An 18,110-nucleotide genomic window follows, 5' to 3' on the forward strand; every position below is an offset into this window, starting at 1 on the left:
ACACGATATTATCTTCATGTTGTTTCCTTACTATCTTCATTTGATACTACATCTTGCGCATTGGATTGGATATTCTTTTAGTTACAGGATTGTGTTACCTGGGGTAGCACATAAAAAAGATGACTTCATTTCTGTAACCTGATTATACGTTAGTATTCCTTCTTGTCTAATATATCTTGGTTCATTTGGGTGCATCTTTTTTCTTAATGGCGACAAAATAGATTCCCTTGCCTGGTGTCTCAGTCTCAAAATTAGACTTGCATATTTGTACGGGGAATACATGGGCTTTTGTATGACTTGTGCTGGAGAACAAGGCGTTTTACATCAACTCTGGTACGAGCTGTCTACACTAACTATTAGAATATATTGCAGGTACAAACAGGTAGTCAAGGTGCAGAAAAGGACCCAGGAAACTGTATGGTGAAGTGAAGACTAAATCAAGTAACCGTGTAATAAGACACGTGAAGTGAAGATTAAGTCAAGTGACCGTGCTATACTTGGCACGAGAAGTGAAGACCATATCAAACTCAAACTGAAGTTAAAGTCAAGATGAAGTGATCAAGACTCAAGTTATCATAATATCGATGGAGATCAAACAACACATAAGATCGACGGAGATCAGTTAAGTTTCCAAGAATAAAAAGATTTTTTGTAATTTAGGTCATTTTCTAGACATGTAAAATATCTAGATAATTTCCTAGTATATATATTCTAGTTAATTAGGATATATATTATAGAGAATGATATAATATCCTATATTAATTATTCATTCATACTCTATAAATAGAGAGTCTCAATGTAATTGTTAATCATATCAGAATACTCTGTTGATCAATATTATTATTCACCCTACGGGGTTGCTTGTGGAGGTAGGTCGAGTTGACCGAACCACGTTAAACATCATATCCATTATTGTTTTGGTATGTAGATTTGTTTCTTCTTGATAGTTTTATTTTATCATTGATTTGATTTTATTATTTGTCTAATATCAATGATATCCAAAATTTAAGATGGTATCAGAGCGAGGTTGATATCGATCCAATCGCTTCGCATTCTATTAAATAATAATTATATTTTAACAAAGTTCTTGTCATCTGTCTTTGTTATGTTTTTTTTTGTCGTCTAAACAAAATTTCCTATTCCTGGTTTGTTTGAGTATGTGTTCTTGGAAGATTATTTTCTTCAATATCAAATATCACTGTTATCATTTATTATCTCACTATCAATTTCGAAAATATTTTAATTTTCGTATATCATATTTTGGAAATTGATTTACTTTCCGAAAATCCCAAAGATATTCATTTATAATATATCTAATAATATTTCTTTCCCGAAATATTTTACCAGGATATTATGTGAAACTATATTTCTTTCACTAATAGTATCCTCATATTCGTGTTATACTTTTATGATTATTGGAAACCGTAACTTAAAATAATTCCATATTGGTGGCATATTTTTACGATTACTGCAAACCATATCATATTCTTTATGAAATAAAAATATCTCGTTATATTTAAGGACGAAAATATCTTGTTTTTGGGTTATCTTGGAAATATTTTCTTTATTTTCGAAGAACAATTTTTATATCTTTACCACGTAAAATATCTCCTACATTTAAGGACGCAAAAAGTGATGAATTTCTTTAATTACCAATCTTGGGGAGATCTTTATATCACAAAATGATATTAAGTAAATATTTCATTTTTTATTTTCGAAAATATTTCCTATTTTCGATCATATTTTCTAGTAATAATAATAATTACGATTTCCCACAATATTTTTCTTTAGGAGAATCTTTTTCATTTGGAAAGTCTCCTAGACGTCTACCAATATTTCTCACTGTAACATGATGTCTTTCGTATGGTTAGTATTAAACTAACCAAATCCATTGGCCGAGCAGGCTGATTCTCAAAAATTAAGTGTATGGATATCATGGACCCTCACCAAACTTAGCCAAGTCAAGTTAATTTTAAAAACAAGTCAAAACGTAAATTCTTCAGTGTTACTTTGTAACATATAGTCTGTTTCAACTTTCAAGCGAAGCAACCAAAGATAAAGTATCATGTCCGAAGGTGAAGTACAAATTATTTGTCACAAGTTTTCTTCAACTGTTCAAGTTGCACACTACGTTTTTCTACATGTTCAACTTGAGGGGGGTATTAGAATATAAAGCAGGTACAAACAAGTAGTCGAGGTGAAGAAAAGGACCAACGCAACCGTATGGTGAAGTGAAGACTAAATCAAGCGACCTTGTAGTCACACATGTGAAGTGAAGATTATCAGTAAAGTGATCGTGATATACTTGGCACGGGAAGTGAATACCATATCAAACTCAAAATGAAGTGAAAGTCAAGATAAAGTGATCAAGACTTAAGTTATCAGAAGATCGACGGAGATCAAACAACATAGAAGATCGACGCAGATCAATTAAGTTTCCAAGAATAAAAAGATCTTGTGTAATTTAGGTAGGTTTCTAGACAAGTCAAATATCTAGCTAATTTCCTAGTATTCATATTATAGTTATTTATGATACTCCCTCCATTTCAAAAGGATCGTCCTCTATTCCATTTTGGTATGTTTCAAACTTGTGTCCAACTTCTGTTTATAGTCATATTTTTCCAATGAACTCTTTAATCACTGCACCAAATATGGATTTTAGCAACTCAGATTCGCAACGGAAATATAGCTGTTGCGAATTTTCAGTTGCTACTTTCTGTTGCTAAATATTCGCAACACTGTTGCGAATTTTGCAACTGCTTCTTCTCAGTTGCTATTCGCAACTTTTTTCTTTCACGCATGCCAGTTACGCGTGTGGCACCCAACACCTGCAAACGCTTCTTTTCGAGCATGCGAATTTCGTGTGTGCATACACGTGTTATCCTTAGAAAAAATATCTCTCAGTTCATAACAACCACTCGTCCTCTTCTCCTCACTTTTCTCTCTCTGCGCCTCTTTCTTCTTCCTCTTCTTATCCTTCCCTTGAATCTTTTAGCAGATTTTCCCCCGGAATAATTTATATATATTTCTGATTTCAATATTTTAGCAGATTTCAATTGTATTTTTCAGTCTTATAAAGGTTGTAGAGAGAGTTGATTTCTTTCTCTTCCAAGTTGGTATGACTGAATTTACCAAACCCTAACCCTGAATCACTCAAATACAATCAATTTTACTGGTTTCATCATCTTCTGAATCCCTACATATTCCGACTTACCCATATAACAAACCCTAATATTTTTCTTACCTTCTGAAACCCTAATTTCATTTTTTTTTTCTCTGTAGAAGTAGAAGGTAACGATTTTGTAACCTTTAGCTTCCCATTTATTCTTTATTATCATCAAGTTCTTCAGTAATTGTTCTTAATTTTTTCTTCGACATTTTAGCCCGTTTAGATCTCACTGATACAAGGGTTATGATGCTTGCAGATGTTTATTAGCAATTGATGGTGTTCCTTATATGTTTCACGAGGTTAGTTTGATGTAATGGATAGATTTACTAATGGGTTTTATTTGTATTCTGTTTAGATTTTTTTTCTGAATTTGGGTTTTATTTGTATTATGTTTAGATTTTTTTCAATTTGGGTTTTAGGGGTTTTCTGTTGATGATTAGTTGATTTTGTTTCAGTTTGGATGGTTGTGAGAATAGGTTTCGAGTTTTGTTGTTTTTTTCTGTAGAAAAAAAATGCTGGTTCCTGCTAACTAGAACATCTATTCTCCAATTTTACAGACTAATACTTGTGGTTGTCTTCTCCAAGAATTACAGGTCATTCTTTACCCTAATGGAGTCTCAAATGGTACCTGGCTTTCGTTAAGACTAACTCCTCTTGATGTTTTTGATTTGTTTTTACTTCTTTAATAAGAATGATGTTATTTAGCCTGTGTATATTGATATTCTATATGTGATTTGAGATACTATAAAATGGATTTTTGATTAATTCTTGATTTGGATCAGGAAATATGGGATGAAATTGGGGAAAGTGATACTGGAATAGATAAGATGCTTTTGCGAATTGAATAAGAATGCCAAATGACAAACATAAATCAAGATTTGTTGCTCTCTGAGTAAGAGATCCGCTTAGCAATGGTAAGTCTTTGATTCTACTGATGCAAAACATTCATTTCTACCCCATGATTTTACAAGATTGTTAAAATTATTATATTGCTTGAAATGTGCACTTCGTTGGTAATTTGTTTGATCATGTATTTCCAATGTTCATGTCCGTTGGGTATGATGCCTACTAAGGCCACACACACCCGAAATTTAGGAATTATAGATGAGCCTCACTATAATGAATCGGCTGTGAAATTGTACATGATAATGAAGGAATTAGTTTCTTTCGTATCCGTTGGATGGAGTGTGCATAATGTGTTTCCCGTTAGTTCGCAATGTGGACTTAGAGTTAATTCATGGAGTTGTGCATCTGAGAGTATAAGATCGGAAGTTAGAGGTGTGAAATACTTAACTGTGTTACCCAGAGAGTTGTTATTTATTGCATTGTATTAGTTGTCCTTTTTTGCTTTACAGCACTGTGGTACCCAGAGAGTGGATTTCAACTTTGCACTCGTGGTTACCATTTATTGGTTACTTTGGGGCAGACCGTGTTTACCCTTGTCTGGTACATCAATACATGGGAAACACCACGTTTGTTACGAAGAACTTCTCTAATCCATCGATAAGATTTTAGGCCTCTATCCCTGGTAAGCCTTCTCAATATTTATCTTCACTTAAAATGGTCAATGGGAATACATATGTTATTTATATCACACTTTTCCTGATCTCTATCTCTATTTCGGCAGAGCCGGTATTTTGGACAGACTTTGTTACTGCCACCTTAACTGCAATTGTGGATAGTCAAGCTGTCATCTCTGCAACATTCGCAATTGTAATCCAATGTCATGCTTTGGGCTGTTTCCCCCGTATCAAGGTCGTTCACACGTCAAAGTGGATATTTGGTCGGATATATATTCCAGAGATAAATTGGATCCTAATTCTTCTCTGTCTGGCTATCACAGTCGGTTTTTAGGACACAACAATCATCGAGAATGCTCGTGGTAAGTCCACTGTTCAGTCAAATCATGAACTTGTCTCCCTTTCAGTTGATAGCTAAGAACCGTGTTTCTAAATTTCAGGTATTGCGAGCATGACAGCAATGTTTGTCACAACATTGTTAATGTTTTTGATATAAAATCAATTGATAGATGTCCTTTTTAAGTTAACCTCATATGTTCGTGTCACTACAAAATAATAAGAAATGCCCTAAATATTCACTTAACACAATCACGTATTGCATACACGATACCTATTGTAGTTTGCTATGGCATCATTCTAACAAAACACATGATCCTGTTGCTTTTGTTCGCAGCTGTTAGAGGTCGTAGGACTGCGACCACAGGTTTTGGTTTGGCCTTTTCCTCAGAGAGCCTATGCAGATCTTAATGAGAAATGGCAGTTGGTTGTTCTCCTTCAGCACTTCAAAGTGTAAGTGTGCATGAACCGGTAACATTTCAGATTCTAGCTTTCCTCTTTTAACAAGAGTCTGGATTCTTTTGCATTAGCTGTAAATTAGTTATTTTTGGTATTAGTTTGCATCTTTATATCAGATTGTTAAATTCATTCAGTAATGACATGACCTGCTATGCTTATGTTAAAGCGCATTCTTATTGCAACGAGTCTAGGTCTGGTCATTAACACCTTAGTTGGTAGCTCGTATTGAAAATTTGTGGTCCTGAATCCTGATAATGTCATTTCCTTATAAATACATAGTATTAACTTATTTTTATGTTTGGTGTTTGTGCTGAGCAGGCTGAGTTCATCCAGTCGTAAGCAGTTCTTGAATCTTCATGTAAGTCTTGTATATTGTCTTATGTACTATGTTAGCTGCAGTTTGTATATTTCAAAGGAGCGTGAGAATAAATCTTGGTTCACTACACCAAAACATCTGATTTGGGACGGATATATGAGTTACAAAGAACTTCACCAACGCATATATTCGTTGGAAATATTTCGTAGCCAATTTGTCCGCAACGAGAAAATCAGTAGGGCAAATTAATTTTTGCATCGCTGACAAACGTTGGTCAACCGTTTACCAAAGTTTTTTGAGGAACGGATCTTTAATTTGTGCAACGGTTATAATAATTTAGGCAACGGTATTTGAGCAACAATTATACGTTGCAAATATATTTACAGGTAAAACAAAATAAATTCCGACAATAATTCCAGGTAAAAAAAAATTCTGATGATAATTCCGGCAGATTTCTGCTCCTGAATATATATTCTGCACCTTCATATATCAATTAAAAGACCTAATTTTTCATATAAACATATGGTTGGACATCACAAATTCACAATCCATCAAGATAGATAATGAGAACAAAAAAAAAACAATAAACAAATAAAAATCTGTATATTTGAAATTCCTATACTACAAGCCCCTGTTGCAATCAATCCTGATTTTTATAAGTCTAACAACATTCTTTTCGACATAATTTACATTCAAACCTAAAGGGATTCCCTTAAAAATCTAATGGTCGAAGATCAAACAAATAACTTGAAACTATAAAAATTATTACACCAAAAAAGTGCTTACATCGGAGTGAGATCCTTCCATCTGTTGTTGCATATCCATCTTTCATTTCCTTGTATAGTTGATTTAGCTTCACCGTCACCTGTTATTACACAGGGTCCAGAGTAGTGTTCATATCACAAGTGAGTTGGCAGTAACATAAGGCCTAACAAGGTCTTTATCCATTAAGACAAACAAAACTAAATAATTTGTCCATGGATAAGACTACAAAGAAAAAGAAACGAAGATGAACATCCACAATTTCTTTGTTTTAATAAAACTGGAAGCTTTTAAATGGAATGAGTGTAGTTCTATACCTCTTGTGGGACTTGGGAGCTGCCTTCTCGGTTTTCTTTGCAGTAGGATCGACACAGATAGTTGCTTGTATTTTCTTGTAAAGAGTTTGAAGTCCCAGCGGTATGGAAACCTGACACACGATTATTTCACGAAAAAAAATGAAACTGAAGCACCACGATTAGAAAAAGGAAAACAAACTTTTGGTGCTCTACATTTTGAAGCACATGTAACTGCATCAATAAGATTGTGAAAAAATAATGAATAAAATATTATACCTGAGAACAACCAGACATGGTAGCTATACTCAACAAACTTGAAGCACGCCTGCGATCTTCCTCTAATATGGCCTCTTTTGCACCAGCTTTTGGAGGAAGGTCATCTACAGTAGGAATTAACCAGTATCCCATCATCCTGAAAATAAACACCCAGTTGAAGCACATAACAAGCTGACGAAACAAGATTTGAGAACTCATAGGCCAACCGAGCCAACCATTTAACTGCAGAACTGATCATCCAAGGTGTTTCACCAGCCAGGCCGCCGGCTACCTGAGATAAATGACACAACTCCCAGAAGGTACCAATCATGGTTTGCAGGATATGCAGGTACTGGTCACAAATGTTTTAGCCAACACAAAACCTGACTCGTAAAGTATTAGAAGAGACATAAGGATTGGGCGAATCAGTTGTTCTCCTTTTTTGGCAAGTTTTGGGTCAGGCGGGAATCCTACCCTCCCAATTGGGATCCGTTATGGATAATCTGCCTAATGATATTGATTATGCGAACATTTGCTCCGGCTAGGATGGGAACAGGCCACATACCTCAAAATCTCAAGTACGTGTCCCTACTCCTCTACTTGACAAAACGATGATCATTGTTTTTAAAATGTCAAGTAGAGTAGAGAAGTATGGTCACATACTTCAAGTAAGTGGCCAGTTCACATATTATCCAGCACGACAAACCTTAATATCTATTGGGGATCCTCATAAAATGAAAGAAGTAAGAAATAAGACAACAATTACTGTAAAGACATCTTACCATGTTAAAATAGTAAAGAAAATTTTCTTTGTTGCCACCTTGGTCTTCGTCACCATGTGCATGACCAATTTGCACTAATAAGTCGGCCATATTCCTTGTCTTCTTTTTTGATTGCAAAAGATTTCCTCATTAACTAATTTACATTTAATTATCAACTTTACTACAGTAGAATACATGCAAATAAATTGTATAGGCTTGTCCAAGAAAATCTTAGAGAATTTTGCACATACACACACCCTCAAGCATATAAAGTTTCATGGTTTCAATCACATGACTAATGCAGTTAAGAGATATATGGTGATGCCACTAAAGAAGAATTTCAGCGACAATAGTTCCAAACCAAAAATTTGGCACGTCGAAATTCCGTAATCGTGATATACTAGAACCCCAACATATACATATTTAAGCACTAAAAATTGTGAAAACTAGTTGAAGTCAGCAAATTTTAAAGTAGTAAATTTTCAGGTGGTCTAAACTAAACTAGTTAAAACAAAATACATGGAATGGAAGAGCCAGCTAAGCATTCATCGAACTCAATGCTGATTGCTAAGCTTATCCAAAGAGTCGCTTAAATAAAGAGCACAAGGATAAATATGGCAGATAGTAACTAGAGTTTGTTTAGATAGTCTTAAACTAGATTGCTCAAGAGGAATTACTAGACCAAGAAATGAATGGTACCAAAACTTACCTGATGCTTGACGATGCTAAGCTTACCGCTAGCATAACGAGGTGAAAGTATACAAATGACAGATGAATGCTTGAAATTTTTTCTAGTTTCTTCGTGATGAGTACCCATCACTCCTGCCTACAACAAAAGATTACCGTAATAAGATTAAAAATATGATTACACTAACACACATCATAAACATGACAAATTTGTAAAATTTAATAGCAGTTTTTCATATGTATTTTGACATATTATGATTACACTAACATTAGTAAAAATCTTTCTATGAGGATGTTTCATTTCTTCAGAAGTTAATGGTTTTTTACAAGCACTACAGGCACTAAAACAACGACGAAAACCATGTTAGGTAAACGTCTAGCTTCAATAATTTTTAAATCAAGATCACCATGTAGAAATATTTCTTGGTCTAACATATCTGTTGTTTCTGCCATTGCTCCTCCTCACCCTCCGTTTGTAGCTGCTGCAATATCTCCTACAGAAGCCATTGATTAACAGATAGAAGAAGATATTTATTTAGGGTTTAGAAAAGGGGAAGATACATTGTAGATGTGAAGGAAAGAACAAGAAAAAGTAAGTTGTTTTTGCTTGTTTTCAACTGTTTAATAGAATTTCAAAAAGGGCTTGGACTATTTCTTCAGTAAACAACAAGTGTGTAGAATTTTGAGAATGCATCCTCATGTATGTACCAACATGCCCACCAAAGGTGAACTTTTGACGAATCTCAAGGTTCAATGAAGCATCTTCACCTTTCTGGAAACCAGCAAACCTTTTGTCACTATGAGGAATGTCGAATCCTCCATCCAATGCTCCCTACAATTGTAAAGTAATGATTATTATCTACCATAAAAGTATCTACTCATATTCTTATCTTCTAGACTATAATTCACAAAAAAAAAAATTCTGAAATGACCAGCAAACTAAATTCTAAGTAAACTAAGATCAAGTTAGACTACACATAATACAAGAGACGCATAAAGTACAAAATAATATAACTACAAACAAGCAGCAAACCTTTCTCTGCGATGAACAGGTTTATTGCACAATACGTCAATACCTAAGTAAGCAAAGCTACAAAAAGAAAGTAACATGCTGAACATTCAGATACAGGAGAAACAAAAAGCATACAATCTGAACAAAAGTTGAACAGACTACCCGACCTTTCAAGTCCTTAGAACTGCAATTTTACTCTACAAAACCTGCACCAAAACACAAACCATACTTTAGTAATCCATAACTATAACAACAATAGATGAATAAGCTCATAAAACAACAATAAATGACTCGAAATTAACTTCAAAGCCATAAACCCAACTCTGTATGCAAATCATTTACTTTTGACTGAATTCACTAAAATGTATACATTAAACTGAAAATATCCTAAATCACCAAAACAAAATCACCAAAATAATCAACACAAAACTAAAATCACCAAAATCTATACAACTTCAAAATCAAAAAAGAATAATCAAACTGAAATTGAAACACACCCGAAAATAAACCCCAACTTCAAAAACCAAAACGACTTCAAGATTGAATCAAAACTCACCCTTACTTTAAAATAACATAATACAAAATAAAATCATCAAAACATATACATGCAGTAAGACTCCAAAATCACAGAGTTAGGTCAAACAATAGATCAAAGTATATCAAACAAAAAAAGTAGTCGATAATGCTTTATACCTCTTGAAAATAAACAAATCAATCAACTATCAGATGAATCGATCTTCGATTTCGGGAACAAAATTGATTTTCTAGGTTTTAGATCGATATTTCTGGATTTGATTTGGTCATCTACATTTTCATCTAAAGAGATCTTTGGGTTTTGATTACGAGTGAAGGTATTGAGTAAGGTTTTGATTCGTGAGATTTATCGGAAAGATTTTGGGATTTCTCAGAAAGAAAGAGATGGAGAGAAAAAAGAGATCTGAAAATAAATTTGTGAAAATGAAAATAAGAAAAATAAAATAAATATATCTGAAAACTAAAAAAAACTAGATTACTAACAACCCATGAAAATTCCTGATATTACGTAAATGCCATGATGGCCCAACGTTTTAATAATTCTAATTAGGTTGCTCCAATAATTTCATTTTAATAAATCAATGTTATTTATTTTGCGCAACGTATTTTCAGGTGTGCAACGGATATTGGCGTTACACCATGTTGCAACGTTTATATACGTTGCACACCTCGAAATTGAAATATTGCAAAATCCAGGATATGGTGTAGTGGTGGGCCGAGAAAATGTAATCACAAGCAGTTTTTTTATTTAGTTTCCTTCCCTTTCTTTAGTAAATGTATTTGATGTTTATACATGTATCATTGAACATATAAATATCAATATTATTGGTGAAGAATTGGATGGATTGAATCAGTAAATTTACAGGGTGTATGTAATAGTTGCAGGATAAACTTGAAATGGGAGAAAATATTGTGACTAGGTCAATGAAGACTGATCTTTTTTTTTGACTGTTGCATAAATTTAGCAACAGCTATAGCCTGTTGCTAAATTTTTACCGCGACTTTTTTGGGTCAGTCTTCGTTGACACAGTCAAGATTTAGCAACAAATAGTAAAAAATTCACATCTGTTGTGCAGCTATTGCTAAATGAATTCGTCGCAACAGTTCCGTTGCGAAAATTCGAGTCGCCAGCTGTTGCGACCCCGATTTGCAACAGCGGGAGCCAGTTGCTAAAGTCCATTTTTGGTGTAGTGAATGTACCCTTAAATTTTTTATTTTCATAAATTCATTTTTAACGGGACCCCATCTAAAATATTAAAGAAAATTGTATAATTAAAGAAACAAATTTATCCTTCATTCCTTTTAAGAAAATATACCAAAAATTAAATTCCTTATAAGGTTTATACACCATAAATTCAATATCTTTTGATTTTCCTTTTATATTTCGTAGTTATAATTCTCTAACAATTTTAGGTAATTTTTAGTGCTACCATATTTATTAAAATAAAATAGGTAAATGATTAAGGGTAGTCAAGTAAAATACCGTGTTCTCCTTAATAATTTGAAAAAGTCAAAGTGGACAGTCTTTATGAAACGGAGTGTAACACCCCGTGTTTTTAGCATGGCGCATGATAAAGGCCCGAGATGAAGCTTCATCCAAACCTTCTTTTGTGTAAGAAAAGGATCATTGTCTCTTGGCCAATGCATTGACAATGTCCAACCGTAATGGCTGGACATCGGTTTGGCAGCGGACATCCATCATGGCTGGATATCGGGTTGGCAGCGGACAGTGTACAAACATCATGGCCGGGTGTTTGGAAAATATATGGCAACAGCCATGAATAGTAAAAGTCGGAGTTGATGAATGATTTTTTCTCCCTTAATCAAAGTTGTAAAAATGTCAAGTTAACATATATAGGGAGGGGTAGTTGGTTGATGGTGCACATGCGGACCATGCACCAAGTAAGCTTCATAGCTTAGCCGGAAGAGTATAAATGATTCCTAAGGCTCATTTATAGTTGCATAGCCTCGCTAAGAGGGCATTTGATGCTTAGGCATCGTTATGCCATATTGCGGACCAAACATGCATTACTTGGATGTATTTTGACGGAACGACCTATGCGGATTAGGCCATTACCATTATTGTTAATCCACGGTCTTGAAAACGAGTTGGAATAAGTTGCTTGTCCCTTCGTGATGAACTACGGTATGTGCTTGATCCCTTTAGGGTAGGGAAGGGTATGTAGGAAGCCGCAATGAGTTGCAGCATTGCCGGTGCAATAATTTGCCGCTTATCTCATCTAATTGGGAGATGATTGCGACATTCTGGCCTCTCATTTCATCTGGCTTGGTAGCTCGACACAAGAGATAATTGTGGCCAAATTTGATGAAGCAAGTTGCATTCCATTCCATGGGTGATCATACTGCGTATCAAGTTACAGGGAGTTGGGATATGTACCAATAGTGCATTGGTAATGGCCACGAAAGTAAGTTACAACGTTATGCAAGTACCGGAGCTTGCGTGATCCTAAGGAATATGGTAATTAGGTCGTCAATGGCCTATGTGCAAGTCCAAGCATACCATATGCCTAGATAAGACTCGAAGGCCAGTGATGCATGCAAGGTGCATTGGTCTTAGCCTTCAAGGCTTTAAACCCTTCGCAGAACAAGGGTAAGTTAGAACGGGGTGGAAGCTAAGTTATCTGCATCATGCTCCACGAGCATTCTTGCAAGGGAGAATGGACTTGCATTTTCCTAGCTTCAAGGCCCGAATCGTAGATTCATCATGGCGCATCAGAGAAGTTATGTCCTGCGCGCCCAGGCCCGCTAGGTGTAATTTTCCGTTCCGTCACACAAAGGGAGTATATATTATAGAGAATAATATAATATTCTATATTGATTATTAATACTCTATAAATAGAGAGTCTCAATGTAATTGTTAATCATATCAGAATACACTGATGATCAGTATTATTATTCACCCCACGGGGTTGCTTGTGGACGTAAGGTCGAGTTGACCGAACCACGTTAAACATCGTCTTCATTAATGTTTTGGTATGTAGATTTGTTTCTTCTTGATTGTTTTATTTTATTATTTTTCTGATATCAATGATATTCATCTTGAATTTGATCTACATATAAAAATTTAAGACTAACCACTATATCTTTATTCATTTCTTGATTCATTATTTATGTGTTTATTTTATCTTATATTTAGGTGAAAGTGGAAGATATTCATAGCTATGCTTTTAAGGGCTTGCTAATTTCTACAAAAGGTTCTCAAGTAAGATCACTCGTTCAAATTATGAAGCTTATTTCAACTTTGGGTCGGAGTTCAATTCGTTTATTTGGTTATCCAAAATATCCACCTTCAACTATGAATTAAATACTTCACAATTGTGATTTGGTGCATAAAATCTGATGAAAGAACATTATTTTACTAGGATTGGGAGAACAAAGTTGATTCTGTTAATGTATGAAGAAGAGCCTAAGGAGTGGGTTGTACACGAGCTTAGTCTTCCCAATACCTTTGTTTATATGCTTGAGGAGTTCTCAAAAAAATATGCTTCAGGTACTTTTCGTTCTCTAAAATATGAATGTATTCTTTCCCCTTGTCATTAGTTCATAAAATCACTCTAGACTATAGATGCATCCACATTATATATCATACCCACACTTTTTAGTTACAATTTCACGGTAAGGATGAGGTGACTATTAAGACCAATAACAATCAAGATTAATCAACAACACTCAAGATTAATTAATGATTCACAACCAAAAAATGGTTTTGAGAATAATATTGTCTTAGAAGTGTTTTTGAGAATTCCAGCAAAACAAAACATAATCATATGAAAGAGTTCGTGTCTGTTTTTTAAAACTGGACGGTCTGCATTGGTTTGCAAACCTCTGACTGTTTTCCAAGTCAGGAAACAAGGGTTTTTCAACCGGGTTTGCAAACCTTGGAAAATCTTTCGTAAAAGTCAGAATGGTAGGGGTTTGCAAACTAGGTTCGTGAGGCTACCTAATTCAGCAACTCAGATGTAAAGGGTTCGCCAACCGAGATTAGAAACCCACATAGTTCATGTAATCTAGATTAACTTTGATACAACATACAAGTACATATGCATATTTGTCTTCAAGCAGTTCTTTTTCTCACATATTAATTTGAAACTTTCCCAATAGTATTAAACCGTATGCATTATTGCTTGGAAAATATCGAAATGGTCAACTTGAAAAAAAAATTGTTTATGACTAATAAATTATTTTAACTAATATTGTTAAGGATATACTCTTTCTCTTTTAAAATAATAGGCTTGTTTGTGTGTAAATTTGCACACAAACAAGCCTATTATCTTGAAACGGGGGGAATAAGAATCTCCATCGCTTGAATAATATTCTAGAGTTTTAACTAAGACAGGATTGAACTCGAACTTTATTCTTTGCAATACTAAATCTACTAAAATTATACAACATAGTATCATACGACAAAACGGTAAATTTCGTAACTAAATGGGATATGTTAGTCTTCACATACCTCTTTGTTAATGAAGTTATTGCAAATGTCCTGGTTTGTCTTCAGGGTTAAATATTCGAGGGTTGTTCAGTGAAGTCTGATACTCGACTACCATACTCTAATCCTATCCCGAATTGAATTTAATAGACTAGGTTTTGTACATCTATTAATAACAATCTTCAGATAACAAAACTTCTGAGTTCGTCAGAACAATGCTCTAACACATTCATCTCATTCAGAGACCTTATTATCAACTTGGAAGCAATTTTAGATTCTTGGGACTCATATGTTATCTAATACATCTTTATCTCTTTTTGTTTAATAAGATTTTACCATTTTCTCTCAAACAAATAAAGATATTTTACGAGCAAACTTTGTTTTAATATTTTTCTTATAACTTTTCTTATACCTTGGATATGTGTGATATCACTTCTTAGTAGGGGATGCATATTCTTTTCTTTTTTTATTCATGTTTGAAAGAGTTTGACGCCGATATGGATGGAACAATCTCTGATACCATGTTGGAAATTTTTATGAAAACTTGAAAACATTTGATAATATTTTCAGAGATATAATAGCATAGAAGCATTGCTCGTATAGAGCTCCAATTAAAACTAGCAATGAAAGTTGTGAAGCAAGAATTAGTTTATGATACTTTGTCTTCTACTAGTTTGTTTTTCCTTGCTTACAAATGAATGTTAAAAGTTCCTATATATAGGTTTAGTTACATACACTCTAGGTTTCCCTATAATGTTCAGTAGTTGCTCACTTTTCACAACCTATACAAACTTTCCTAAATTATTATTCTAATTTCTTTTACTCATTATAATTCAAGATAATTCCAGACTAACTTTTCTAGATAATAATTTATAAACCTATACAATTGAAAATTGTATTTCTTATATTGTTTGTTTGGTCCAAACAATTACATATTACATGCTCCAACAGTTAATTCATGCCGATGTAGACTTAAGTACGATGGATAGTATCACTCCATTTAATGTATATCTTGAATCTTCCAATCATGGATTACTCTCGAGGGAGTCATTATCCATGATGTACACAACGAAGCTTTGTTAATGGTATAGGTGACCGAGTTACGGGACGAGCTCTTTGTGGGTTGTAGTTTTAACCATGTTGTTGGTGATGTAACTTCTTCAATTCATTTGCAAAAATCGGTAGGAAACTAAGAAAAAAAATCAAAAGAGAAGGAGATCATCATGATTTTGATTGAAATATCTCCCATACAACTATAACGAAACGTTAATTTTTAAAAGTTTCAAAGATACACCCCTCATAGACCATTCATTCTCAGAACGTAAAGAATTCATCGATCTACACGAATAACCGCAACTTGGAGAAGAGTGTTCCATTTACAGCAGAAGAATCAATAGCAGAACTCGAAGCTAAAGTCAATGAATAATTTAACGCAAACCATACACAATTATCTTCTATTCATGTCCTAAATGCTTTTGTATGGAAATCAATAACGCCGACAAGTAAGTTAACTATCGAGGGAAAAAAAAGACATTTAATAGGTTCTGCAACTTTGTCTTGAAATAAAGACAGTTTTCTTCTTCAACTATAAGTTACATTCCTTATTTTTCTTGATAAATCCCACAGAACATAAATAGAGGGGGACATATGCCTAAACCTCCATTAAAGAGAAGAAAGAATCATAAAAACAAAAATAAAAATGTCGGAGAAATGAGATCCTATGTTAGAAGCTAAGTGAGGCGCCAAGCCCTTCGCCTAGCGCCCGTGTAAAAATTGAAAAGAACAAAATTATACACATCTTCGCGCCTAGGGTATTTTAGGAAACTTTTTTCAGAAGCTTGGTTGTAAATAACCTGTTTTTTTTTTCTGATACAAAGTAGATTAAAAATGTAGCCCCCCTGAGCTAGCAGCTGACTAAACATTCATCTAAACTTAACCCTATTCATCTAAACAATGAGATTAACTACATAATTAGGCACTAAGGATCTAAAAAATCTAATTAAACACAAAGAAAGAAGTTCTAAACAAAAATTAACCCGAATCTAAACCCTCTCTCAAAAATAAATACAAAAAATCATCTCATATATTACATATATCATAATGATTTGGTTTGTAAATAAATTATAAACACAAATAAACATAGCGGAAGCTAACCAAATAACGAAACAAACTCCTTGAAGCTTTCATCGCCACGTGCAATCTTGATATGTCTCTCAAAACTGAAAGTGGGAATTGAGTAAGAACATCATCCCTAAAAGGGATGCCCAGCAGAAATAACAACTAACTTTCAAGTAATCACTAGAATGATTCAAAAACAGTGCAGGTATTGTAGAAAACCGATAAAACAAGGAAAAACAGATAAAGCATATTAAGATAATAGTTGTACTGAAATATAAATTTCTACCGACCAGTCATTCGACAAACATTCACAACAAAAATAATAGTTGAGCGACGTCTTCCTTCGGAGTAGCAAGGAATGACTGTTGTGGATTCTTCAATGATCATTAAAGAACCCTGAGGTTTCCGTCCTCAAGTCATAAATGATGTGTACCTTACCAGTACCTTATTCGACGCGCACTCTACATAGTAAGTATCCAAAGAAACTAATGGTAACAACATTATATCTGATCTAAGAGCTTACATAGTGCAGAGCCCATAATCATCCCCGCGTAAATCCAACAATCTTATATAATATTCTCAACATCACCCTCTCTAAAAACCAAAACATAATATAATAACTTTTTAAAGTAATTTTAAAGAAAAAGTAAACATTCACGTATGAGACATGCGTTTTTAAAGTATGAATCACTTTTGAAAATAGATAAATACTCCCGAAACACAGATATTGATTGTGTCTAAAGATTCAATCTCATCCCAAAATATAAAAGAAAACTAGTTTGTATTACACACATATAATACATGCATACACTATCGTATAGTAACCAAGGTAGTCAATATCGGTTGTACAGGACGATATTACAGGTTTTTATCGGATATCGGAAAATACCTATACGATATCGAAAATATCGGTGATACAAAGACGAAATGATATTATCGGTTGTACAGGATGGTACAGACCGATATATCGGTTTTACTTGTACACCGGTAATATCGGTTCCGTGAATAAATTTTTTATCAACATGCATCTAGTCTTTACAGACAAGTACAATGTCAATTGGAAAAGGTAAAAAGCCTTAATATATTTATAATATAAAATCAATGACTATATGGTAGGATATAAGATGGAAAACCATATTTCGATTGCAAGGGAAAGAAATATAAAAAATAAATTTGAAGGATAATAAAAAGATTTACCGCATAATGGGACAACAATCACAACGTTGGCTAATAAACCACCTTGTATTTTGGAAATTTGATATATGTGTATGATTCTTATTATTTTTTATTATGGTTTTATAATTATTTTAAATTCTATATTAAATGATGTATCACCGATAATAACCGATATTATCGTTTGTATAGGTGTATCGGACCCGGCCGATACGAGAACGATACGCGATATTAACTACCTTGATAGTAAAAAAGATATGCA

General features: G+C 33.9%; 1 protein-coding gene across 1 annotated transcript; it reads left to right on the forward strand.

Moving 5' to 3' along the window:
- Positions 1-4,913: 4,913 nt before the first annotated feature.
- On the forward strand, positions 4,914-6,049 carry LOC113360204. The gene is made up of 3 exons (XM_026603739.1): positions 4,914-5,051; positions 5,363-5,478; positions 5,803-6,049. The coding sequence occupies exons 1-3, from the start codon at positions 5,043-5,045 to the stop codon at positions 6,047-6,049; spliced, it is 372 nt and encodes a 123-aa protein (XP_026459524.1). The 5' UTR covers positions 4,914-5,042.
- Positions 6,050-18,110: the final 12,061 nt, after the last annotated feature.

This window comes from Papaver somniferum, chromosome 3, assembly GCF_003573695.1.
Source record: "Papaver somniferum cultivar HN1 chromosome 3, ASM357369v1, whole genome shotgun sequence".
Taxonomy (NCBI): Eukaryota; Viridiplantae; Streptophyta; class Magnoliopsida; order Ranunculales; family Papaveraceae; genus Papaver; species Papaver somniferum.

What these genes read in the sequence shown, in the direction of transcription:
- LOC113360204 (XM_026603739.1), top strand. An exon ending in CTCCTTCAGCACTTCAAAGT is followed by an intron (nt 5,479 to 5,802) that starts GTAAGTGTGCAT and finishes TGTGCTGAGCAG; the next exon opens with GCTGAGTTCATCCAGTCGTA.